We start from the raw sequence: 27,635 nt of genomic DNA, 5'->3' as shown, positions 1-27,635 counted from the left end.
TGACGTCATAATTATGGCACCAATGACGTCATTGTTAACAACACCTATTCCCCATATGGTGTTCTTCACAATGAGCCATGTTTCAATTTTTACCATGCAGCGGTTTTGGATATATAGAGGTGCAACATTTTTGGGTTCTTCCAAGATGGTGCCTGTACCACATGACCTATGACGTCATGATTATCATTAAAATATTCTACATGAGGCGCTCCTATGGTGAAAATTTCATGCCCATCAGACCAACAGTTGCTGAGAAAAAAAATTCACAATGATCGGATAAGTGTTGTACTTATCGAATTATGACGTCTTAACGAAGGCACCGATGACATCATCTTTAACATACCTTATTCCCCAAGGGGAGTACTTGACAATGAGCCATGTTTCAATTTTTTCCATGGAGCGGTTTCGGAGATATGGAGGTGCAACTGTTTTCGATTTTTTTTCCAAGATGGCGTCTGTACCACGTGACCTATGATATTATAATTATCATTAAAAAATTATACAGGAGCCGCACTTATTCTGAAAATTTCATGTCCATCGGTCTAACAGTTGCAGAGGAATTTTTGTTTTTTTCATACTGATCAGATCAAGCATTGTACTTGTCGAATTATGATGTCATAATTAAGGCACCGATGACATCATCATCAACATATCTTTTTCCCCATGGGGAGTACTTGACAATGAGCCATGTTTAATTTTTCAATCATTGAGCGGTTTGGGAGATGGAGAGGTCCAACCTTTTTTTGAGATGGTGTCCGTACCACGTGACCTATCACGTCATAATTATGAATAAAAAAATTGCACAGGCAGAGGTGCTTCTATGGTAAAATTTCGTGTCAATCAGACCAACGGTTGCCAAGAAAATGAATTTTAAAAATGCACATGGCACATGGCACACAGCACACATACACAACTGAATGCTTAACCCCGCTTTTCGCTTCGTGAGCGCAGGGTAATAATGGAATGGCATTCTTCAAAAAGGCTCCTCTTCGTACCATAGGGTCGTTTGAAGGGTGAAAAACAATCTTAAGCATTCCCTTTCACAATACCTTGGTAGATTGTATACATACTCATCTCCAGATTGTGATGCACAAAGCCAACTTCGTCATTACCCTGCGCTCACGAAGTGAAAAGCGGGGTTAAGCATTCAGGTGGGTATGTGTGCCGTGTCTGCAGTTTAAAAATTCATTTTCTCGGCAACCGTTGGTCTGATTGACATGAAATTTTACCGCAGGAGCTTGTCTGCCTGTAGATTATTTTGCTGATAATTATGATGTCATACACTACCGGTCAAAAGTTTTAGAACACCTCAATTTTTCCAATTTTTATTGAAATTTATGCAGTTTAATGTCTCAATGTACTCTGAAATTAAGCATAGAACAAATAAACAATTGGAGATAAAAAGGAAATCAAAGAATCATTTTGTTTAACAAAATTTAATTTAAATTTTTGACTCGGCAAAGTAGCCACCTTTTGCAGATATAACTGCCGAACACATTCGTGGCATTCTTTCTACAATGGAAATCAAATATTGTTTGGGAAGTTCTTCCCAACATTGTTGCAGAAGTTCCCACAAATGTGTTGCACTTGTAGGTTGCTTTGCTTTTACCCTTCTGTCCAGTTCATCCCAAACCAGCTCGATGGGGTTTAAGTCTGGAGACTTTGCTGGCCATTCCATGATTTGAAGCCTACCATCTTGTTATTTTCCTCGAAGGTAGTTTTGACATAGCCTGGAGGTGTGTTTAGGGTCATTATCTTGCTGTAGGATGAACCCCTGACCAACTAGGCATATACCAGAGGGTATTGCATGCCGCTGCAAAATGCTGTGGTAGCCCTTTTGGTTCAGGGTGCCAGTCACTCTGTGCAAGTCGCCGACTCTGGATCCAGCAAAAGAGCCCCAGACCATCACGCTTCCTCCTCCATGTTTGACAGTTGGTGTCACACACTGAGGAACCATCCTTTCGCCTACTCGACGGCGAGCAAAACCCCTGCTTGATGAACCAAAGTTTTCAAATTTTGATTCATCGGTTCATAAGACCTTCCAGTCTTCAGTAGTCCACTGGCAGTGCTTCATGGCCCAGGCAAACCTCTTTTTCTTATTTTGCCATCTTAGCAATGGCTTTCTTACTGCCACACGATCTGTCAAACGTGCAGCTCGAAGTCTTCTCTTCACAGTTGAAACTGAGACCTGCTTACTTCGACCAGTGTTAAGCTGTGCTTGAAGCTGTTGTCCTGTGAGCCGCCTATCACGCAAGCTGTTGACCCTCAGAAACTTGTCTTCTGATTCTGTTGTGGCTTTGGGTCTGTCGGACCTCTTCCTGTCAGAGTTTCCTCCAGTTTCCAATATACTACTTCCTGCAGTGCAATATTGCGGTGCGGTGCGGTGTGTACCCGATTTAGAATAGGTACACCGTATCCCTGCGCATCGTAAGAGGCGACCATGGGTTGGCGTCAGGAAGGGCATCCGGCCATAAAAACATTGCCTCAAAACAGGGGACCATGATTGTCATGGGGCCCGCAAGGCTAACCCCCGCTCTAGCGGGGAAAATGGCCTTAAAACGATCATTCATTTTCATTCTGCAGTTCAATATTTTCCAAATAATGCTTCAGAGGGTGTAATAACGTTCTGTTCCAATACTGCTTTTATACAGACAGGGGGTTTGTAATCAAGTAAGGAGCAGAGGTTGGGACACCTGTAGGAATTGTTTGCATCAACTTTCAAGGCTTAATTTACTTACATTGCTGCAGAATAGCTGTAAGTTGTTAACCCATTACTTGTTCCCTGAAGAAGGCCTTTTTTTACAATATAACTGTGCAATTTACATTATTTTCCCGTTTTTGCTAACCTAAACTTTTTTTTTAACCTCGCACAGTTTACTGCTTACCTTTGTACCATTTCAGGTTATTCACTGGACATTAAACTGCGTAAATTTCAATAAAAACTGGAAAAATTGAGGTGTTCTAAAACTTTTGACCGGTAGTGTAGGTCATGTGGTACGGACGCCATCTTGGAAAAACGTTACACCCCTATATCTCCCAAACCGTTTAATGGAAAAAATTGAAACATAGCTCATTGTCAAGTACACCCCATGGGGAATAAGATATGTTAATGATGATGTCATATGTGCCTCCATTATGACGTCATAATTCGACAAGTACAACGCTTGATCTGATCAGTATGAAAAAAAAAAATTCCTCTGCAACTGTTAGTCCGATGAACATGAAGTTTTACCATAGGAGTGCCTCCGCCTGTATAAGTTTTTTTATTCATAAATATGATGTCATAGGTCACGTGGTACTGACGTCATCTTGGAAAAGCATTACACCTCTATATCTCCGAAACCGCTCCATGGAAAAAATTGAAACATGGCTCATTGTAAAGAACTCCACATGGGGAATAGGTGTTGTTAACGATGACGTCATAATTCGACAGGGACAACGCTTAGTCTGATCAGTTTGAAATTTATTGAGCGTGATCTACGCAACAATTATATTAGAGAATATAATTTTATGATGTCATCGCTCACGTGGTCTGGCAGCCATATTGGATCAAAGAAAAAAACGTTCAAAAATCGAACAGTTGGTTTGCACCAAGTTGACTGTGCAGGATATGTATTCTATGAATACTGTCGCGCGATTGCCCTCTGTTAATATCGTGAGATCACGGATGGCCAAATGAACTTTAATGGAGGCGTTTATTCAATGATGGATTTGACTAGAAGGAAGAGGAAGAAGGAAGAGGAAGAAGCGGCGAGCTCTTACCTGTAGCGATCTCACCGGCAGGTCCGATCCTGTAGGAAATGAACTCAAGCGATCACAGGGGTAAAATGTACAAAAATAAACAGGTTTATTTTACGGAACCCGATACAAAGGAAACGCAACGGAAGAACTAATTCTAAATTGGGACGTCCCCACACAGATTTCAAATACGAGACAAAGGGAGAATGAATAAAATAAATGTCTCGTCGTGTATTTGTGAATGCGAGCTTATCTGTGTCTGGCAGTGTGGTGTCGGGTCAGTGCTCGAGCGCGTCGTCCGACGCAGCTCCGGTTGGCGCGAACTGCCCAGTCCTTGGCGCGGAGCGACCCTCGGCGCGCCCGCTCGTCAGCGCTACAACGCAGGCCCCGCTCGTCGTTCGTCGTTCACACACCAACGCAAGGCAGAGAATCGACAGCGTTCCTTCTCTCCACCATCTTTCGAACTGCTCGTTCCTCCACCAGGTCCGAAGCAAGGGAAGGCCCAGCGCAAAAGGACAGTCAGGAGCAAGAGGCCAAGGGAAGAGAAGCGAGGGAAGAGAGAGAGCGAAGAGCCAGCCAGCAAAGAGACAGCCAAGAGCCCACGAAGAGACAGCCAAGAGTCCGCAAAGAGACATCCAAGAGCCCGCGAAGAGACACCCAAGAGCCCGCGAAGAGACAGCCAAGAGCCCGCGAAGAGACAGCCAAGAGCCCGCGAAGAGACAGCCAAGAGCCCGCGAAGAGACAGCCAAGAGCCCGCGAAGAGACAGCCAAGATCCCGCGAAGAGACAGCCAAGAGCCCGCGAAGAGACAACCAAGAGCCTGCGAAGAGACAGCCAAGAGCCAGTGAAGAGGGCAAAATGCCGGCGAGCGAGTCGTTTTGTCACTCGCGGTGTGACGTCAGCCCTTTCTCTCCCCCAACCAGTGCCTCGTTTCTTTGTGGTCTTTCGCGCCTTCTGACGTCACCGGCGCTTGTCCTCCAACCAGCGACCTGCTTCGAAGTAGTCGTTTTGCGCCTTCCGCACTGATTGGCCGAATGTTCGCGCCTTCCGCACTGATTGGCCGAGGTGTCAACGGTTGGTGGCCAATCAGTGTGCCGCTTCCTTCCACCTTCCTTTCACCAATCAGTGGCCAGCTTCTTACCCCAACCAATCACACGTTCTCCTGGGCGTGGCTATTGCTTGTTGGTTCTTCCAAAGTCATTGTTGCGGTGGGGAAATTATTTAATGTGTGGTGCGCTAATGGGCCTATCTAATGTCTACGGGATGTATTGCCATAAGGGATACTGGGATGCTCACCGAGGGAACGACACACAAGGGAATTTTACCCATAGTCCCTGTACTAATTAGCATGCCCCGCCCCCTTGTGGCGGGGACAAAGATACAAGCTTAATCCGACATTCGGGCTGCAGAACTTATTACATCTAGATTCCCTATCACGACAGTCGAGCACCTTCCTATGCAGACCTACCTGCATCTAGATATTCCTCTACCACTAATTCATAACAATACCATCTACAGACTTGGCATTTAATATGGAATATTTTTTTTGTGGGGGTGAACTTACTTTTCAAGATGACTTAGAATCAAAAGTTCATTGGAATTATGTTGAAATTATTCTAGATTTTGTTAATGTGACCTTTAAAAGAAACAAAAACCACATTTGACATTTCGAAGCAAATAAATTGATCCTTGAAAGTGATGTAAACTGATATCGAACTCAATTCATGGACATTACTGTGTTAAACTTCTGTACGTTTTCCAGAAGTATCTCTTTCTTTTACACATGAGCCAAAAAAAATTTCAACAAAAACAAAAGTTAAATTATGACTGGGATTACGGACAGTAAAATTACAGTTCAGTACTTCGTGTAACCCCCACGAGCATTCAGGAGAGCATGCACACGTCGAGGCATGCTGTTCACGAGATTTGCCAAGGTTTGGACAGGAATCGCTTGCCATGCAGTGACAATAGCCTGCTGCAATTCACGCACAGAGGTCAGCTGCTGGTCCAAGTTGTCGATTTGACGCGTTAATTCTGCCCACAAGTTCTCTATCGGATTCATATCCGGGGACATGGCAGGCCACTCCATATGCTCGACACCACAGTCAACAAGAAAGTGTTGGATCATGCGAGCACGATGAGGCCGTGCATTGTCATCTTGGAAGACAAAGTTTCCTCGAAAGGCTGCACGAGCAAATGGAAGCAATGTTTCTTCCAGAATGGCCCTGTACTTGAACTGGTTCAGGTTTCCATTCAGAACAACCAGGTCAGTTTTGCTCCCTGCATGAAAAGCAGCACAAACTGTCACCCCACCACCTCCAGCTTGGACTCTTGGCACTATACAATCTTCGGTGTAGGCTTCATGCACATGTCTGTGCACTCTGATGCGGCCATCTTGACGATAGTCCAGAAATCTAGGCTCGTCACTGAAGGTCACGTGATTCCAGTGTCCTGGCTGCCATTGACGGTGCTCTCTGGCCCACTGCAATCGGCGCTGGCTGTGTTGTCTGGTCAGGCGTGGCTTTCTCAAGGGACGCCCGGCACGATAGCCTGCTTGAACCAGTCGTTGGTTGACTAGCCTTCTGGATACAGGCACATTTGTCAGTTGCTACCACTCAGCCCTAAGCCGATTAGCTGACTTGGTACGGCCATTGCAGACTAACCGGTGCAGCTGGCGATCATCTCTCCTTGTGATTCTGCGGGGACGTCCTGGCCTCGGTATTGGAGTAGGGACACCCCTCTGAGCATTTCGTTTCAGGATATTTGACACCTGACCTTGAGTGATGCCCTACTGCCAAGCAATATCATGCTGTTTCATGCCAGAATTTCGTAAAGCCAACACTCCATGACAAACAGCATTGTCGAGTTGACGGACCATCTCCAGAGGAAGCGGCAATAACCTTTGTAGACGTGCAGCAGTTGTTTTCCACTAATACAGAACGCAACAACCCTTATATACCTGATTGTGAAGCCAATCGTCAAATGTACCTGTCCTTACATTTTGTCACGCCACCTGTGATATTATCCTGTTATTGACTTCTTGCTGCGAAAGACAATCAGTGACATGGTTCTTTTGACAAAGAAATCACCGAAGCGTAAAAGAAACTCACCAGATTGACATACTGAGTTCAGAAAGTAAACCCAAGTCGAGAATAAAAAAAATATTCCATATTAAATGCTAAGTCTGTAGTTGGTTAACTGTTATTAGTCTGTCCTTTTAAACTGCCATGTGTAGCCAGACACCAAGTGATAACTAGGCCACCAACTCCTTCGTTGAGTTGCATCTGAGATTGAAGAGAAGTTGAGAATACTAATAGCAGAGTTGAAGGCCCATAAACTACACCAATTGCCCACCCCGCACCCCCTCTCTCTTTGCCTCACCACTCTCTCACTCCCCCACCCTTCTCTCTCTCTTCCTCACCCCTCTCTCCCCCCACCTACCATCCCTTTCTCTCTCTCCCCCACTCCTTCCTCTCTCTTCCCCACCCTTTTCTCCCTCACCCCTCTCCATCTTTCCCTCACCCTTCTCCCTCTCTGCCCCTCTCCCCAAACCTCTGTCTCCCCCTCCCATCCCTCTTCCCCCCCCCCTCCTCCGCTCCCCTTCCCCTCAATCTCCTCATCCCCATCCCCTCGCTCTCCTCATCCCTACCCCCTCAATCTCCTTCTCCCCTCCCTCTCTGCTTCCCCTCCTCTCTCTCTCCCACCCCTCTCTTAATATTCCTGTCAACACCGGATATCTTTGCCAGTCTTCTAGAGTAATAAAAGAGAGTGAGTGTCAGTCAATCAGTGTGTCTCCTCCATAACTTAAAAAACATGCAACCTTGTGGCCCAAAACTTTGCATGCATACTAACGGAACTCCACGGGAGTGCATGAATGAAAACTGGGTGTTTGGGTAAATTTGAACACCCTTTTTGAAGATAATTAAGAGGGTGTTCATCATTATACAAAAAAACAAAAGATGCCTTAACAAGATGGCTGCGTTCCTCGCAGGGGTCTTACGCCTCCATATTATTTTGGTCTGCTCAAAAATGCCTCGTCTTGGAACAGGCCGTAACGGTTTCTGTATGATAAAGTGCTCCAATTTTTTTTTTCATTTTCCTCACTCGTATCACAAAATGCCTGATCTTCATACCTATGAATCACTGTATAGATGCAAATCGCTTTTGTAGGTGGTATAATTTTCAAAATAGGAGCTTGGAGCGATTATATGCATTATATTGTGTGATTTTCCACGATGGCCTCTCACAAAGTATTTAAAGTATATAATCAAAATCTGTCTTCGTATTTGTGGATCAGAGCTCGTGAACTAATGAAGTGTCAATCTGGAGTGAAATCTAAGAAATTAGCGATTCTTTCAACTATGGTAAGTGTATTTACTTTTATCGAGACTATGCTCTCTCCTTCTCCATACTTGCACAAGAAAATGTGAATTTGCCAAAGCATTAAACTTGTTTTTTTCCCCCCTGTTTGGACAATTATATTGAGTGAAGAAAAGTTTAAGGAATGTCCCCAAAGTGTAACTTTATTGAGTGCAACGTAAATAATTAAGCAGCAGGACAAGTTAGGCTGCAGGATTGCCGCGAAGGCTCCTGTGGCAGGGGCAGTGGGCGTGGCGACTGCAGCTCGGTTCTCTGTGGGGAAATCCCCAGTTAGGAAGGCAAAATAAATTAAATTTAGGATGTAAAAATTAAAAGAACAATTAACATAACAGGAGGAATAGAATAAGCAAAGCAACGGGCCAAGTGAACTGCGGGCTCAAGAGAGAATTGGAAAATGTTTTCAGTGACTGCAAAGCAATGCTTGATTAAAAAAGAAGAAAGCAGTGCACAGGACTCGCTTTAGCTTCTTCCAGAAGGTTGAAAGGCCTCAAGCTGATGGTGGGTGGTTTGTGTGTAGCCATCTGGCTGCTGGTTGCATCATTTTTCTGTGGGCTCATCTGGTGCTGATGCAATGCCTCTCTATAACCAGTTATCTGGTACTCATTTTGCCGACTTTGGAAGGATGACAGGCTGAGTCAACCCCATCTGGCGTTAATTCAACGGGATTCGAACTCAGGACCTTCAGATCCCAAGCCCGCCGCCATAAACTTTAGGCCAACACCAGGTGATCTCAAGTTGATTAACCGACAGCATAAACATCCTCAACTTATAGGGGCCGACGGGAGTTGTGGGAGATATGTTGAAGGCAGCAGGAAGTTGGGGTGTGAAGAGAATGACAGATCTGTAATCTGGTGGTGAAAGAAGGCCGCATTCCAGTGGATTGGGAACTGAGTACCCTCGTCCCTCTATACAAGGGGAAAGGTGACCCTCTGGAGTGTGGCTCGTACCGAGCGATAAAGTTATTGGAGCATGGAATGAAGGTATTGGAAAGGGTGTTGGAGAGGAGGATAAGGAAGAAAGTGAAGATCGACGAAATGCAGTTTGGATTTATGCCAGGAAGAGGAACGACAGATGCGCTTTTCATTGTGAGGCAGTTGCAGGAGAAGTATATGGAGAAGAGGAGGAAGTAGTTTTTTGGGTTTGTTGATCTGGAGAAAGCATTCGATAGGGTTCCACGCAAAGTATTGACATGGGCATTGAGGAAGTTAGGAGTGGAGGACTGGTTGATCAGAGTAGTGATGGCAATGTACAAAAGAGTGTGCACAGCTGTAAGGACGAAGGATGGGAACAGTGGTGAGTTTGAGGTGAAGGTAGGAGTGCATCAGGGGTCGGTACTAAGTCCACTACTATTTGTAGCTGTGATGGAGGTGCTGGCTCAGAACGTAAAGGAGGGTTTACTGTGGGAGTTGTTGTATGCAGATGATCTGGTGTTGATTGCGGAAAGTATGGATGGACTGAAGGAAAAGATGAACAAGTGGAAGGAATGTATGGAGACAAAAGGTCTGAAGGTGAATATCGGAAAGACGAAGGTGATGGCAAGTGGTAAAGCATGTGGTGAGGTGGAAAGAACTGGGAAGTGGCCGTGTGCTGTGTGCAGGAAGGGTGTCGGAGTGAACTCCATTCAATGTACAATGTGCGCTGAGTGGGTTCATCTAAAATGTAGTGGTCTGAGAGGGTCATTTACCAGTGTGGCAGCTACATTCAAATGTAAGGTGTGCACAGAGGGAGCTGCAGATGGAGGAAATGTTGAGTTGGATCTTGGAGACGGCATGAAGCTGGAAGGTGTGAAAACATTTTGCTACCTCGGAGACATGCTGAATGGAGAAGGTGGATCAGACTCGGCAACGGTTGCTCGAGTGAGATGTGCATGGAAGAAGTTTCGGGAACTGAGTGGCGTGCTGATGAGGAGGAGAGTGTCGCTGAAGCTTAAGGGAAAGGTGTATGCTGCATGTGTGAGAAGTGTTATGATGTATGGGAGCGAGACATGGGTAATGAACGTAGAGCAGCAACGAAGGCTGGAAAGGGTGGAAATGCGAATGGTTCGATGGATGTGCGGAGTATCGTTGAGAGAGAGGAAGACAAATGATGAATTGCGAAAGATGATGGGAATAGAGCCTGTGATTGATGCTGTGAAGAGAACAGGTTGAGATGGTTTGGTCATGTGTTGAGGAAGGATGAAAGTGACTGGTTGAGAAGAGTGATGGAAATTAATGTAGAAGGAAGTAGAGGACGGGGAAGACCGAGAAAGACTTGGCTAAAGATGGTGGAAGAAGAAATGCGGGCAAGGGGGTTAACAAGGAGAGATGCATAAAACAGGGCAAAATGGAGAAGATTGTCATGGGGACCGCAAGGCTAACCCCCGCTCTTGCAGGGAAAATGGCCTTAAAATGCCTGTTGTGTTGTTGTTGTATAAACATCCTCAACTTCTTTTACAACATCAACACCAACGCCATCACCAGGAATAAGTGCAAAGAAGAAGCCAGCATGTCTTCTTATGGAGTGGTCATACATGGAGGAAGGGGCAGACAACCTGAGCCTCTGTGTCTGACTAATCCACACGACAGCAGGATGGCCGAGAGGGTACGCACATCCGCTCTAAGCTGCCTAGCCTGGGTTCGAATCGCAACCATCACCACCCCGGTGTTTCAAAGGCAGGGTAATTAATCAATGTGCATGTGGTCGCTCAGATGGATGTTAAACTGGGCGTCACATCTGCCGGAATTAGTTGGTGGACATTAAAGATCTCTTCGCTGTGTCCTTTACGAAGCGTAGGGGAGCTATCCCTGGCATCCTGGCAAAATTCCAAATTCCTGTTCTAACCTACATACAAGGGCACTGCATCAGCAGTACTGCCACACGCTTAGTCAATTAAGTAGCTATTTGCAACCTTGTGCTCCATAGGAAAAAGGTGTATAGTGTGGAGTATTTTATTGCAATAATATTTTAAATCATTTACTATTTGAAAAATTTGCATTCAATTTTTCTTTTCTGTCGGGAATGCATTCCCTCTTTAAAACATTGTCAATTTTGATTTTGGGATTTTGAAGTTGGATTGACATTTTTTCTATTTAAACTTTTCCAGTAATGCATATATGACGTAAATAGGGAAATGCCTGTACAGTGCCTTCGGAAACTATTCACGCCCCTTGACTTTTATCACATTTTGTTGTTACAGCCTGCATTTAAAATGGGTGAAATTTCCATTTCTTTTTGTCACTGATCTACATATAACACCCCATAATGTCAGAGTGGAATTTTTATTTTAGAATTTTTTACAAAGTAATAAAAACTGAAATGCAGAAATATCTAATTTACATGAGTATTCAACCTCCTGAGTCAATACCTCATAGAAGTGCCTTTGGCAGCGATTACAGCTTAGAGTATTCTTGGGTATGTCTGTATCAGCTTTGCACATCTGGATTTGGGGAGTTTCTGCCATTCTTCCTTGCCGATTTGCTCATGCACAGTCAAGTTGGATGGGGAACGTCGGTGAACAGCAATTTTCAATCCTTTCAGCAGGTTATCAATGTGATAAAAAAAGTCTGGGCTTTGGCTGGGCCACTCAAGGACTTTCACATTCTTGCTCTGAAGCCATTCCAGTGGTGCTTTGGCTGCATGATTGGTGTCATTGTCCTGTTGGAGCATAAATCTTCGCCACAGTCTAAGGTCTTTTGCACTCTGAAGCAGGTTCTCCTCAGGTATTTGCCTGTATTTGGCTCCATTCATTGTTCCCTCTATCCTTATAAGTCTCCCATCTCCCTGTCTCTGAAAAGCATCCCCATAGCATGATGATGCTTCTACCACCATGCTTTACGGTTGGGATGGCGTTAGATGGGTGATGAGGTGTCCTCGGTTTCCACCAGACGTAGCACTTCAGGCTAAAATGTTCAGTTTCCATCTCGTCAGACCACACAATCGTTTGCCTCATGCTCTGAGTCTTTCACGTGCCTTTTTGCCAACTCCAGGCATGTTGTCATGTGCTTTTTCTCAGGAGTGGCTTCCATCTGGCCACTCTCCCATAAAGCCTAGATTTATGAAGTTCTGCAGAGAGTGTTGTCCTTCTGCAGGTTCTCCCATCTCAACCAAGGAACTCTGTAGTTCTGTCAGAGTGGTCATTGGGTTATTGGTCACCTCCCTGATCAAAGTCCTTGCCCGGTTGCTCAGTTTGGTCGGACGGCCAGTTTCTAGAAAGAGTCTGGGTTGTTCCATATTCTTTACATTCCCTTTTTGTTTCTAACCTGCTTCGACATTTGTGGCCTTGTGCTTTGTGTATTTGTGGTTTTTCGCGGGCGTATTCGTGGTTTTTCACGGGATTTTTTATTTTCCCTCATGAATCACAAACCGCCAGGAACCTCCTATCCCCTCCTTTCCCATTGAAACAATGCCCCCACATTTGCGGATTCGACATTCGCAGCATTTTCCAGGAACGTATCCCCCGCTAATGTCGGGGTCCGACTGCATATATAATTTTTAACATTAAATCTGGGCATGAGTGATCTATATTAAAGTTGATCTATATACAGACTCACATACACTCACTGACATACAGAACGATTAATTATGAAACCCTCCCCCCCCGCCCCCAACCCCTGGTCCCTTCAGACATCGGCAAAGGGAATATGTTTATAAATGGGACAAAAAAAATGACAAGTGGATGAAAATCGTATTACCTCTGCCACCAAAGATAGACAGAGGCTATGTTTGCACCTCTGTTTGTTTGCATGTCTGCCTGTGAGCAGGATATCTCAAATGGTTATGGAGGGATTCATACGAAACTTGGTGGACAGGTTGGGTGTAACAAGGACGAATTGCTTAGATTGTGGTGAATATCCAGATACTTGGATTTTAAAAGTGATTCTTCACAATTGAGAAATTGCGCCAAAAACAGTGTAGAAGATGGTATTTCAAAACATTGTGGACTGATTCGTACAAAACTTGGTGGACAGGTTCTGTGTGTGACAAGGACGAATGAATTGATTAGATTCTGGTGAATATCCAGATGCGAGGATTTTAAAAGTGATTCTTCACAATTGAGAAATTGGGCCAAAAATGATACACCGTATGGCATATTTCAAAAGGTTGTGGACGGGTTATGACAAAACGTGGTGTATGAGTTGGTTCAGTGATGAGAACAAGCCGACTAGATGTTTGTTAATGTCCGGATGCAGATCCGGCCTTTCAGTGGGATGCAAAACATAAACTGTTCAGCCTGGTGGAGGTGCGCGCATTACCAAGTGTTGTTTTAGTTGTATATATTGTGGGTAAATTTTGTGAGTTTTTTTATTTTGAAGTTCTCCCTTCTCTCAACTTGCAACCAGGTAATGCGCACAAAACTAGAGTAAGTGTTATCTAAAATACTAAACAGTTTGGCCAATCTGTTTTAACCTCTACTTTCTTACAGCAACCAAAATATTGGCCATTAGAGATCCTTGACCTCTGCCTTCCTCCCACCACGGTCCACATGATCACAACTTCCCTGTCTGCAAATGATGATGTTGGAATGAAGTGTTTTCCACCTTAGTTCAAGCAATGTACACAGGCTCGGTGGTTTGGTGTCCAGCTCAAATCGACAATATTTCCAATTTGGTGTAAAAGTAAAACTCAAGACAAAATGTGTATCGATTAATTTCTGAATTATCCAACAGTGACATCTTGTAAAAACGGTGCCAATAGACGGTCGTTTTTTTTTTGGACATCGCACAAAATTATATAATAAATATTTTTCAATATATCCAACATTGTTCTGTGAGCAAGCGCACCTTTGTATTTCTTCTTCACTTTGACCCCGCCTATCAACTGACGTCATTGTAGTACTAACTTCAGTAAAGTCCTGTCCCTTCATATATATATATATTTTTTTCACTCCCTATCCTGAATCATTCGTACTGAGCCTGGTGCGATCACGTTCACTCGCATGGACAGGTACGTGCCCATGGCACTTCATGCTCATCAGCTGCCGGAGCACGCTGGAGGGTCACGGAGGAGCGCAGGCTTTATGGAGTAGCGCAGAACACGGCCTTCTCTGTGAAGCTGTGTTAGGAAGAGTAATGGGGTGTAGTATGGAGGCAGAAGTGTGCATCAGGCTGAGTGAAGGGGTTACCGAGGAGGCAAAGGCCCACGCGTTCCCAAGAAGGGAGAAGCCATTGATCGGGAAGCGTGCAGCCTGCAGCGGTTATTGAACCGCCTGTGACTGTCATTACCCTTATCAGATGGGCACCGGGCGCACACGGAGCCGCTAACGGGGGAGCTCGGGGAGGGGGGGGGGGGGGGAGGGAGAGGAGCCTACCATCACCGTGCCGCAAATTTGTGCAAAAGGCCGAGCAGGGCACAGCAGAGGAGTTTCCATTACCTGCATTTGTTTTTTGGCCATTTGGATTCTTGTACAGAAGGCTCTATGTACCGGCAAACCTAAACGTTCACAGTTTAACTGGAACTTTGCATGGGTCCCGTCGGACCCCCACTTGAGCCTTTGACACGTCTCATTGCTAATTTGTTGAACCGTCTTATTTAACTTATTTAACTGCCGCAGTTATCGCCATGTTGGTGGGTTGACCGGGAGAAACTTGGCCCAAGTCTTTCATGAACTGGCTGGCCAGGCCAGTTCATACAGGAACTTTTAAGGTTCGTGCAGGAATTTGTAATTTGTTCATGGTTCCAGCGATAGTTCACCTACTCTTCGCAAAGGAGACTGTGGGATCTTTAATGTGCACCAACTAATGGCGGCAGATGCGATGCCCAGTTTAACGTCCATTTCAGGAATGCCACACACATTGAATCACCAGGATGACAGTTTATAGCTTTAGTCAGGATTCAAACCCAGGCTAGACAGCTTAGTGGAGAGTGTGCATACCTCTGAGCCACCCTGCCGGATCATACTAATTTGTTGAACAAAAATACCCCCCAAAAAACCCAACAGTTGCATACCAACTACCGAGAGTAACTTTAGCCAGGCGCTTTGTTTGCCTTGCCACCTACAAGTTGGTTGTTTTGGGAATAAAAGTTTATCAAAGTGAGCATTCATTGTATGTTCAGATTCTTCATCATTTCCGTTTCCCTCTTTGTTCAGATTCTTCATCATTTCCGTTTCCCTCTTTGTTCAGATTCTTCATCATTTCCGTTTCTGTCTTTGTTCAGATTCTTCATCATTTCCGTTTCCCTCTTTGTTCAGATTCTTCATCATTTCCGTTTCCCTCTTTGTTCAGGTTCTTCATCATTTCCGTTTCCCTCTTTGTTCAGATTCTTCATCATTTCCGTTTCCCTCTTTGTTCAGATTCTTCATCATTTCCGTTTACGTCTTTGTTCAGATTCTTCATCATTTCCGTTTCCCTCTTTGTTCAGATTCTTCATCATTTCCGTTTCCATCCTTGTTCAGGTTCTTCATCATTTCCGTTTCTGTCTTTGTTCAAATTCTTCATCGTTTCCGTCTTTGTTCAGATTCTTCATCATTTCCTTTTCCGTCTTTGTTCAGATTCTTCATCGTTTCCGTCCTTGTTCAAATTCTTAATCATTTCCGTTTCCCTCTTTGTTCAGATTCTTCATCATTTCCGTTTCCGTCTTTGTTCAGATTCTTCATCATTTCCGTTTCCCTCATTGTTCGGATTCTTCACCATTTCCATTTACGTCTTTGTTCAGATTCTTCATCATTTCCGTTTCCGTCTTTCTTCAGATTCTTCACCATTTCCGTTTACGTCTTTGTTCAGATTCTTCAGCATTTCCATTTCCGTCTTTGTTCAGATTCTTCATCATTTCCGTTTCCCTCTTTGTTCAGATTCTTCATCATCTCCGTTTCCCTCTTTGTTCAGATTCTTCATCGTTTCCGTGTTTGTTCAGATTCTTCATCATTTCCGTTTCCCTCTTTGTTCAGATTCTTCATCATCTCCGTTTCCCTCTTTGTTCAGATTCTTCATCGTTTCCGTGTTTGTTCAGATTCTTCATCATCTCCGTTTCCCTCTTTGTTCAGATTCTTCATCGTTTCCGTGTTTGTTCAGATTCTTCATCATTTCCGTTTCCCTCTTTGTTCAGATTCTTCATCATTTCCGTTTCTGTCTTTGTTCAGATTCTTCATCATTTCCATTTCCGTCTTTGTTCAGATTCTTCATCATTTCCGTTTCCCTCCTTGTTCAGATTCTTCATCATCTCCGTTTCCCTCTTTGTTCAGATTCTTCATCGTTTCCGTGTTTGTTCAGATTCTTCACCATTTCCGTTTCCGTCTTTGTTCAGATTCTTCATCATTTCCGTTTCCGTCTTTGTTCAGATTCTTCATCATTTTCGTTTCCGTCTTTGTTCAGGTTCTTCACCATTTCTGCTTCCGTGTTTGGTCAGAGTCTTCATCATTTCCATTTCCCTCCTGTTCAGATTCTTCATCATTTCTGTTTCTGTCTTTGTTCAGATTCTTCATCATTTCCGTTTCCATCTTTGTTCAGATTCTTCATTTTCTCCGTTTCCCTCTTTGTTCAGATTCTTCATCATTTCCGTTTCCGTCTTTGTTCAGATTCTTCATCATTTCCGTTTCCGTCTTTGTTCCGATTCTTCATCATTTCCGTTTCCTTCTTTGTTCAGATTCTTCATCATTTCCGTTTCCGTCTTTGTTTAGATTCTTCATCATTTCCGTTTCCCTCTTTGTTCAGATGCTTCCACATTTCTGTTTCCATCTTTGTTCAGATTCTTCCACATTTCCGTCTTTGTTCAGATTCTTCATTTTCTCCGTTTCCCTCTGTGTTCAGATTCTTCATCGTTTCCGTTTCCGGCTTTGTTCAGATTCTTCATCATTTCCGGTTCCGTCTTTGTTCAGATTCGTCATCATTTCCGTTTCCGTCTTTGTTCAAATTCTTCATCATTTCCGTTTCCCTCTTTGTTCAGATTCTTCATCATTTCCATTTCCCTCTTTGTTCAGATTCTTCATCATTTCCGTTTCCGTCTTTCTTCAGATTCTTCACCATTTCCGTTTACGTCTTTGTTCAGATTCTTCAGCATTTCCATTTCCGTCTTTGTTCAGATTCTTCATCATTTCCGTTTCCCTCTTTGTTCAGATTCTTCATCATCTCCGTTTCCCTCTTTGTTCAGATTCTTCATCGTTTCCGTGTTTGTTCAGATTCTTCATCATTTCCGTTTCCCTCTTTGTTCAGATTCTTCATCATTTCCGTTTCTGTCTTTGTTCAGATTCTTCATCATTTCCATTTCCGTCTTTGTTCAGATTCTTCATCATTTCCGTTTCCCTCCTTGTTCAGATTCTTCATCATCTCCGTTTCCCTCTTTGTTCAGATTCTTCATCGTTTCCATGTTTGTTCAGATTCTTCATCATTTCCGTTTCCGTCTTTGTTCAGATTCTTCATCATTTCCGTTTCCGTCTTTGTTCAGATTCTTCATCATTTTCGTTTCCGTCTTTGTTCAGGTTCTTCACCATTCTGCTTCCGTGTTTGGTCAGAGTCTTCATCATTTCCATTTCCCTCCTGTTCAGATTCTTCATCATTTCTGTTTCTGTCTTTGTTCAGATTCTTCATCATTTCCGTTTCCATCTTTGTTCAGATTCTTCATTTTCTCCGTTTCCCTCTTTGTTCAGATTCTTCATCATTTCCGTTTCCGTCTTTGTTCAGATTCTTCATCATTTCCGTTTCCGTCTTTGTTCCGATTCTTCATCATTTCCGTTTCCGTCTTTGTTCAGATTCTTCATCATTTCCGTTTCCGTCTTTGTTTAGATTCTTCATCATTTCCGTTTCCCTCTTTGTTCAGATTCTTCCACATTTCTGTTTCCATCTTTGTTCAGATTCTTCCACATTTCCGTCTTTGTTCAGATTCTTCATTTTCTCCGTTTCCCTCTGTGTTCAGATTCTTCATCATTTCCGTTTCCGGCTTTGTTCAGATTCTTCATCATTTCCGTTTCCGTCTTTGTTCAGATTCGTCATCATTTCCGTTTCCGTCTTTGTTCAGATTCTTCATCATTTCCGTTTCCGTCTAGATTCTTCATCATTTCCGTTTCCATTTTTCCAGGGTGGCATTTGAATCTTGAGGATAAAAATTCGTCCAGCCCATTCTGTTTTCACGTACCTTAAGTGCTGCGTGTTTTGGGTACCAGCAGCATGGTGATCAACAGTCCACGTTTACCTCCTCCACCTTCACCTCCTCGTCATGCGTCATTCCCAGGAAAGACATCCTGAATCGAATTGGGTGTCCCAAATTGAGATCCGCTTTGGGGCTAAAATCTGACGAGGACGTACATTGGCTGTGTGTTTATTCTTTACAATCACCGTTTTGACATTGAGACATAAACACGTCGACCGAATGAAGACCCCCCCTATGCCTCCCACGAGGGTTCTGTGACGTTTTCGCCCTCCGAGGAGACGCCACCCCGAAGGAGCTCCCAAGCAGCTCTTAGCAGCGGTTTATCAGCACTAACCCGCAGGCCCTCCACGTTTGCCTCCTTCCTTTCGGGGATTTGAGAAATCGATTCTTCGTGGCCTTTCAATGTGACCATTTCTGTCCTTGGAAAAATTCACATCTTATGTCTTTGCTATCTTTACTTCCAGTGCTGTTCAATTGTCCCCGCCCGCGGCCATTGTAATTTCATTTGACCTTGCTGTTCCCAACCTATAATTACTTTCCAATGACGTGGTCTCCTGTTCCACCGTCGCAGCCTTCACCAAGACCTATGTAGTGCACCGCACACCTTTATCCCAAACCAACCCCATGGACAGCACCTGACGGCTCGCCTTCTACCCGGTCCTTTTGACCAGCTGTGACATTTGGCCAGAAAGGGAGCAAGTTGCGCATTCTGATTGCTCTCCGCCTTATCAGCAATTAAACGTTGACAGTAGACCCCTCAGTGTCTCGTGGAGCAATGTTCCTCACGATTCAAGGACAAGTGGTGCATATCGACCCTCGTGTCATCTCCGGTCCTTTATTATTATTATTATTATTATTATTATTTTTTGCTCCGCTCATCGTACATTTCTGGGTGTTTGCACCATGTGTTGTTCTGTCTCATTTGGCGTTCACTTCTGAGCGTGTTCGTTTTTATGCCTCCGCCGACAAAGTCGCTGGAGGCATTATGTTTTCGGGTTGTCCGGTCCGTCGTCCGTCCGTCCGTACGGGCTAAACCTCGTTTTTCTCAGCAACCATAAGTCTGATTGAGATGAACCTTTCAGGGTAGGAGTGACACCCATGCCGAATGTTTATATGATAATTGTGACATCATAGATCACGTGGTATGGCAGCCATCTTGGATTAAAAGCAAATAATTAAAAAATTATTTCTCGGAAACCGCTGAATGGAAAAATTTCAAACTTGGCACATTGTCAAGTACTCCCAATGAGGAACAAAAGCATGATAATGATGACATAATCGGTGAAGTGGTATACCAGCCAAAAATGTTTTAATCGAATTCCTTATCCTAAAAATCTGAAATTGCATGCACATGATCTATGACCCATTTGTATTGAAATATTAAATTTATGACATCATAGGTCACATGGTTTCGCAGCCATATTGCATTGAAGGAAAATATTAAATAATTATATCTCTGAAACCGCTCACCCTATTGATGCGAAATTTTACAAATATCATCTAACAGCACTGTTGCGTATAGTTTGAAAATGATGTCATAGGTCATTTGGTTTGGCAGCCATCTTGGATAGAAAAACGAACCTTATCCGATCAACACGAAACTTCACAAACGTGATCCCCTACCCATACATATGCAGAGTGATGGCATCTACCTGTTGTGGGACTATGCGGAGGCATATTGGCGACACAGTCGCATTGTTCTAGATCTAGTATATATATATATATATATATATATATATTACACAATGTCATGTGCTTTGTATTGACTCTCTAATTCTGAAGACCTTTTTCCACCGCATATATTGACCGGTTTAACGCTCAGGTGCGATTGAGTAATTTGAAAAAAAATTGCGTTCGAGAATGCTTTTGTATATACAATTTTTTTTAAATTTTTTTAAATTCACCGTTGCCTCGTGTGCGAGTTTTTGTTGAGGTTCGCTATGTAGAGTTAGTATTGTTAATTGTCTTCGATGCGGGAGCTGCCAGGATGCCCTTGGTCCGAGAGGTACGCACACTTGCCTCTAAGCTGTCCAGTCTGGGTTTGAATCCCGACCCAGCTATAAACTGTCATCCTGGAGTTTCATCGGTAGGGTCATTCATCAGTGTGTGTGCCGTCCCTTGGATGGACGTTAAACTGGGCATCCAGTCTTCCGGCATTAGTTGCTGGACGTTGGATCCCACAGTGTCCTTCGTGAAGAGTTCGTGAGTTATCGCCAGCACTCAGAACAAATTCCAAATTCCCGCCCTAACTACGTAGTCGAGCGTCAGGCCTGGCCATTCAGTGAAAGACTTCGACCAAAAATCTTCCCTGGCAAATCCTACAATAAAGTGGGAATAATTGTGGTCTTTAAAAAAAGAAGATCGTGTTCGACACGGATTCCCAGAATGAAGGCTTCAGTTCCACGGCTTGTGCTGCGCAGTGTTAGAGAGATGGTGCGCTTGCATCCCACCTGCTTCACTGCTGGCTTCTCTCATATGATGGCGCACGGCAGAATAATGGCGCCAAATTTAAGGGTCGTGATAAGGAAAATCGATGCCGGTCGGGGTGAAGGGGGCACTCGTGCTTTAAGAAGTGGCCTGGGGGGGGAGGGAGGGGGTAATGCGCATTGACGCTGTTAGAGATGTCCTCGACGAACTTCTCACCGTCAGATGCGTCCACCTTTGGTGATTTTCCTTATTTCTCTTCTACACGATCGCGGCTCATGAAAGAGCAAGTGACGCAGGGTGTTACCTGGAAGCGGGGCAACAATGAGCAAGGGGATGAACGAACAGGGAAAGGAGCGACAAAATACAGTATTACGTGCAAGAAAGAGGGTTGGGAAGTAATTATGTCTATACATATGTATTCCACGGTTAGATGTAATCCATGTCGTCCGTTCCATCCACAGGAACTCCATGCGGAGGGTCTCTGATGCTTTGACCCTTATTGATCGCAAGAAGCACAACAAGTTCATGAACCAATTCAACTACGCGTTGAACTGACGTCATCGGACAACAACATGTGAAGTGGTGGAAAACGCGGATTTGAGGCTTGAGAGTCCCTGTCTCCGTATGGACACTCTTTTTGGTCAGGATGCAGTTTTCGCCTAAGTTTTGCTCAGAATTGGGAGCTGCAGATGCAGGCAGAGTTTTTAGGAATGATCTGCACGAGTAATAATGTTGGTGCTCGTTTTATAAAAATTACCACCCCAGTTATACTTGATTTCAATGGGAATTGGTTCTTCAATAATGAAACGTGTTTACGCACTTTCTGATCTTACAAAAAAAAAAATCAAAGTGGGAATTAGTTCAGGAATGAAATGTGTTTATCCATTTCCTGCTTTGCAGTCTTCCAAGTAAACTTTAGTGCTTTAAATATGCAAGAAATGCTATTTGATTCCATCAAGCTGAAACGCATACTTTTAACTTTTGTGTAAATTGCAAAATGATCAGAAATTATTTGTGCACAAGCTCCCTCAGAAGTCAGGAGAGCTGGCATCATGGTAAATGAGACGAATGCTGTCCTTTTGGAATAAAATGCACACGGTAAAAATTTCAGGCTTTTTAATATTTCCTGTGAACCCCTGAGTGTGTGTGCCTGTCCCAGGATCAATTCCACATGGCACTTCAGAGTGTTGGCAATAACTCACCTACTTTTTTTTCTTTTTTTTTGTATACTGAATCGAGGCTCGTGAAAGAGCTGACATTTACTTCACAAACAAATCAACCAGACAAACAAAATATATAAAAAGAGGGAGCGGAAGACAAGAGAAGGGGAAGCACACAAACACTTGAGAGCACACAACATTTAAGAGCAGGGAGATGTGTGGGAGGGAGAGGGCTTGGGGGGAGGAGGCATGGGAAGGGGGGGGGGGGGGTGGGAGAAGTATAAAACACAAGGACACCAAGGACTTCCAGGACAGAAGTTGGTATTTCAAAAAAGTGGAATTGGGGTGAAATTAGCAGGGATAGAAAAGATCAAGGTTTTGGATGGGGGAAGATAAGAGATGGTGGTGAACAGCTGTTTTAAAGACCTGGAGGGAGGAGTGGGATTGAAGAGAGTGAGGGAGTTTGTTCCAGAGGTGGGAGAAAAGAGGAGTGAAGGTGAGCAGAGAGTCTTGATTTTGGCAGTTTAACCATAAGAGGGTTGCAGGCAGATCTTGTGCGACCTGTAGGAATATTTGGGGGACAGAGCCCAGAGAGAGCTGGGGGGGCAAGGCCAGAGAGGAGTCGGTAGAAGACGGAAAGACCACCAACCTGCCTGCGGTGAGTGAGTGAGAGGCCCTTGGAGTTAGCTTCATCGTGGGAGATTCCAATGATTCTGAACGCTTTGGTTTCAACAGCGTGAAGACGAGCTAGGTGTGAGGCAGGAGCACCAGCCCAGAGGGGAGAGCAGTATTCCATTGAACTGTGGATGAAAGCCTTGTATGTGGTGAGGAGCTCAGGTGTGCACTCTTGCACTTCACTCTTGGTGAAAGACTCCATGCGGTCTATTACATCCAGCAACTAATGCTAGCAGACAGGACACCCAGCTTCAGGTCTGTCCGAAGGCTGGCGCACTTTTGATTCATCTTCCTACCTGAAAACGTCAAATCTGTTCAGTTTATAGTCGGGTCGGGATTCGAACCCAGGCTAGGCAACTCAAAGGTAAGTGCACTACCTCTGCAACACCCTGTGAGACTATAAGAGCTTCGGATCAATGTAATATTTTAAAAATCCAAATTGTTGTTGGTACTCTTGATAACTTAGTAGATCTTTGAGTGGTCTTGATTGGCTTCGAGTCTCCACCTGGCCATAAGCCATCGCCCTGGTATTTTGTAGGCAGGGCGTACATCAGTGTGTGTGCCCGTCCATTGGATGGATGTTAAACCTTGTGGTCCCGTCTGCTAGCATTAGTTGGTGGTCATTAAAAGATGACACTGTAGCGACCCATGGGTCCCCCAAAACTCGAGACCAGCAACATAATCTCCTTGCCCCAGCCGGTGACGTAACCGGCGGACAAACCGCGGCGCCGAGGTTATAATTGCTTGCACCTGTCGGTCACATGACCACCAAAGCGTGCCTCGCCTGAGAGGCGTGGCTTTGGTTCTGACGTATGCTTTTTGGCTTGGATTATATGTATGCGAACCCGCTTTTAGAGTTCCCGAGTTGATTATACATTAAACATCTTCTCGGACGAGTTTGTGTCTTGTCCGTCACTTCGTCCGTCTCAAGCAGAAGCGCTGCTCCTTCACTGGTGACCCCGAGTTTACGACACGCGATGGACACGGCAGTGTCCCTCAAATTGCCCACTTTCTGGGAAGCACATGCCGCCGTCTGGTTCGCTCAGGCGGACTCCCAGTTCGCCCTGCGTGGCATTACGGAGGACACCACTAAATACCATTACGTGGTCGCCGCGCTCGGCTCCGTGACCGCCGCCCGCTGCCTGAGCCTCCTCCAGAGCCCGCCCGCTGACGGCAAGTACGATGCCATCAAGGCACCTCTTCTGGGCGCTTTCGCCCTCTCCCCGGCTGAACACGCACGACGCCTGCTCGACCTTCCTGAGCTCGGCGATACGCACCCGTCCGAACGTATGGACTACATGCTCGCGTTGCTCGGCGAGCACCCCTCGGATTTCCTTTTCCGAGAGCTTTTTCTCCGCCAGCTTCCGGCCCAGGTACGGGTCGCCCTGGCAAGCATGACCATCGCGAACCCCCGCGGCCTCGCCAGGGAGGCCGACATGATCTATTCGGCAAGCCAGCTCGTCGGAGCGGTGAGCCAGCTCGTCGGGGTGGCTGCCGGGAGCCCGCCCGCCGCCCAGTCGGCGCCCGCGGCGCAGTTTCCCGACGCCGGCGACGCACCTTCCTTCCCGGAGGCCGCCGGGCCGGCGCGACTGGCAGCGGCGACGCCGTGTCGCCCGGTCCCGACGCGTTGACCGGAGCCCCCGCCAGACCCGGCCTGGTGTTATTTCCACGCCAGGTTCGGGCGGCGGGCCCGATCATGTCGACCCCCGTGCACGTTCGGCAAGTCGGGAAACGGTCGGGCCGGCGCTCACTACCAGCCATGAGCGCCAGCCGTTCCGGAAGCCTGCTATTCATCGCAGACCAAGCGTCGGGGCGGCGTTTTCTCTGCGACACCGGCGCTCAGCTGAGCGTCATTCCCGCTTCGGCGGAGGACAGGCGGGCCGCCATTTGCGGCCCCTCCTTAATCGCGGCCAACGGCTCCGCCATCCGCACCTTCGGCCCACGCACCGTCGCCCTCCGCTTCGGCAGCCAGCTCTTTCGCTGGGAGTTCGTGATGGCGGACGTCCCCATGGCTTTGCTCGGTGCCGATTTCCTTTGCGCCCATGGGCTGCTGGTCGACGTTAAATGCCGGCGTCTCATCAACGCCGCAACTTTCAGCTCGCTGGCGTGCGCCTTGAGCCGTTCCACGCCCACCGAGCTTTCCTGCGGCCTCCCGTTGGCAGACGACTTCGCGCGTCTCCTCGCGGAGTTCCCGGCCCTCACGCGACTGACGTTTTCGGCCGTCGCGGTGCGTCACGGCATCGAGCATCATATTCCCACTACGGGCCCGCCGGTGTACGCCCGAGCTCGCCGTCTCGACCCAGCCAAACCCGCCGTCGCCAAGGCCGAGTTCGCCGCGCTGGAGCGCCTCGGCATCGTGCGGCGCTCCGACAGCGCCTCGGCCTCGCCACTGCACATCGTCCCGAAGCCGGGGGGCGGATGGCGGCCATGCGGTGACTACCGCCGCCTCAACGACGCCACTACCCCCGACAGGTACCCGGTCCCGCACATCCAGGATTTTTCCGCCCGGTTGGCGGGGCGGACCATTTTTTTCAAAAGTGGACCTGATTCGGGGGTACCACCAGGTGCCCATCCGCCCGGCTGACATCCCGAAGACGGCCGTTATTACACCCTTCGGCCTCTTCGAATTCCTCCGGATGCCCGTCGGCCTCAAAAACGCGGCACAGGCGTTCCAGCGCCTGATGGACGGCGTGCTGCGTGACTTGCCGTTCCTCTTTACCTACCTGGACGACATCCTCGTCGCCAGCACGTCCAGAGCCGAGCACCTCCTCCACCTCCGGACGCTGTTCGGCCGCCTCAGCGAGCACGGCTTGATCGTCAACCCAGCCAAATGTCACTTTGGTGCGGCGACGATTGACTTTTTGGGCCACCGCATCACCCGGAACGGCGCCGTGCCGCTACCGGCCAAAGTCGAGACCATCGCCGCTTTCCCGGGCCCCCGCTCCGTCAAGGCGCTGCAGGAGTTCCTCGGGATGGTGAACTTTTATCACTGCTTCGTGCCCCGAGCTGCGCAACTCATGCGGCCCTTGTACACTGCCCTCCGCGACCAGCCGGCGAAGCGCGACGTCGTCTGGTCTACGGACATGGACGCTGCTTTCACCGGCGCGAAACGGGCCCTCGCCAACGCCACGCTGCTGGCCCACCCGGTACCCCATGCTCCCATCGCCCTCGCCACGGACGCCTCCGACTACGCCGTGGGCGCGGTTCATGAACAATGGGTAAACGGGGCCTGGCAGCCGCTCACGTTCTTCAGCTGGCAACTCCTGCCCAACGAGTTGAAGTACAGCACTTTCGACTGCGAGCTCCTCGGGCTGTACCTGGCCGTCCGCCATTTTCGCCACCTCCTGGAGGGCCGCCCGTTCACGGCCTTTGTCGACCACAAGCCATTGATTTTCGCCATGGCCAAGGTCACGGAGCCGTGGTCGGCCCGCCAGCAGCGCCACCTCTCCGCCATGTAGGAATACACCACGGACATCCGGCACGTCGCCGGAAAGGACAACGCCGTGGCCGACTGCCTTTCTCGAGCTGGCGCCAATGCCGTCCACCTCGGCGTCGATTTCGCCCTGATGGCGACGGACCAGGCCACCGACAGCACGGTGCAGGCGCTCCGGGTGGTGGACACGGGCCTCCGCTTGGCTGATGTCCCCTTCGCGGACACGGTCCTGCTTTGTGACGTCTCCCAAGGCCGACCTCGCCCCGTTGTGCCGGTCACCTTGCGGCGTCGCATTTTTGCTTCGCTCCACGGCCTCTCTCACCCGGGCCGGAAGGCGTCCCAGAGGCTGGTGTCAGCACGTTTCGTCTGGCACGGGTTGCGACGGGACGTCCGCGACTGGGCCAACGCCTGCACACCCTGCCAGCGGGCCAAGGTCCACCGTCACACCCAGGCTCCGCTGGCTCCTTTCACCGTGCCCGAGCGACGTTTCGACCATGTCCACGTGGACCTGGTGGGTCCCCTTCCCCCATCGCAGGGGTTCACCCACCTGCTTACCATGGTGGACAGGATCACCAGGTGGCCGGAGGCCGTGCCCCTCGCCTCCACCACCATCGCCGACGTGGCCCAGGCGTTCATCGCCACCTGGGTCACGCGTTTCGGCGCACTGGCGGACATCTCGTCGGACCGCGGCCCACAGTTCACATCCGAACTGTGGGGCGCGGTCGCCCGCACGTTGGGCGTTACCCTGCGCCGCACCACGGCCTACCACCCCCAGGCCAACGGGTTGTGCGAGCGGTTCCACCGCTCCATGAAGGCCGCACTCATGGCCGGCCTCCAGGACGACGGCTGGGCCGACCGGCTCCCGTGGGTCCTTTTGGGCCTCCGCACGGCTCCAAAGGAGGACCTCCAGGCATCCACCGCCGAGCTGGTGTACGGCCAGGCCCTCCACATCCCGGGCGAGTTCGTGCCCGACGCTACCAGCTCCTGGTCCGCCGCGCGCCAGCGCACGGACTTCCAGGAGGCCGCCCCACGTTTCGCCCCGGTGCCCACGTCCCGCCACGGCGACCCCCAATCCTACGTCCCCCCAGCACTCTGCACGGCGGAGTACGTCTTTGTGCGCCACGACGCGCACCGGGGGCCGCTCCGGCCACCATACGACGGACCCTTCCGGGTCCTACGACGGGACAACAAGTCCTTCGTCGTCAGCATCGGCGGCCGGGCGGACCGGATTTCGGTGGACCGCCTCAAGCCGGCCCACATGGACGTCGGCCAGCCGCCACGGCTGGCTCTCCCACCGCGGCGCAGCCGCCCCCCATCCACTGCACCCCCCGCCCGGCCACCCGCCACCACACCGGACCCCCCCTCAGGTTGACCTTCCTGGACCAGGTCGATTCTGGGGGGGCGTGTGTAGCGACCCATGGGTCCCCCAAAGCTCGAGACCAGCAACATAATCTCCTTGCCCCAGCCGGTGACGTAACCGGTGGACAAACCGCGGCGCCGAGGTTATAATTGTTGCACCTGTCGGTCACATGACCACCAAAGCGTGCCTCGCCTGAGAGGCGTGGCTTTGGTTCTGACGTATGCTTTTTGGCTTGGATTATATGTATGCGAACCCGATAAACGGGCTTTTAGAGTTCCCGAGTTGATTATACATTAAACATCTTCTCGGACGAGTTTGTGTCTTGTCCGTCACTTCGTCTTTCTCAAGCAGGAGCGCTGCTCCTTCAACACTTCTTTGTAAAAGAGGTGTCATCGCCGGCACCT

The 27,635-nt window shown here is 47.7% G+C and overlaps 1 protein-coding gene across 8 annotated transcripts in view; it reads left to right on the top strand.

The window, feature by feature from the left end:
* Positions 1–21,708, top strand: part of UVSSA (UV stimulated scaffold protein A) — a 143,098-nt gene extending 121,390 nt beyond the window's left edge. For 6 of the 8 annotated variants that reach the window (XM_068106027.2, XM_078772384.1, XM_068106028.2 and 3 more), the window contains one exon: positions 21,065–21,708. In XM_068106027.2, the coding sequence (XP_067962128.2) occupies positions 21,065–21,158 (94 nt within the window). In that variant the 3' untranslated portion in view covers positions 21,159–21,708. Of the gene's footprint in view, positions 1–8,034; positions 8,102–21,064 lie in introns of all 8 variants that reach the window. The other 2 variants (XM_078772386.1, XM_078772383.1) reach the window with 1 other exon arrangement.
* Positions 21,709–27,635: the final 5,927 nt, after the last annotated feature.

This window comes from Myxine glutinosa, chromosome 2, assembly GCF_964187855.1.
Source record: "Myxine glutinosa chromosome 2, kmMyxGlut1.1, whole genome shotgun sequence".
Classification (NCBI taxonomy): Eukaryota; Metazoa; Chordata; class Myxini; order Myxiniformes; family Myxinidae; genus Myxine; species Myxine glutinosa.
The sequence above is the reverse complement of the archived record's forward strand: the minus strand, read 5'-3'. Positions and strand labels throughout refer to the sequence as shown.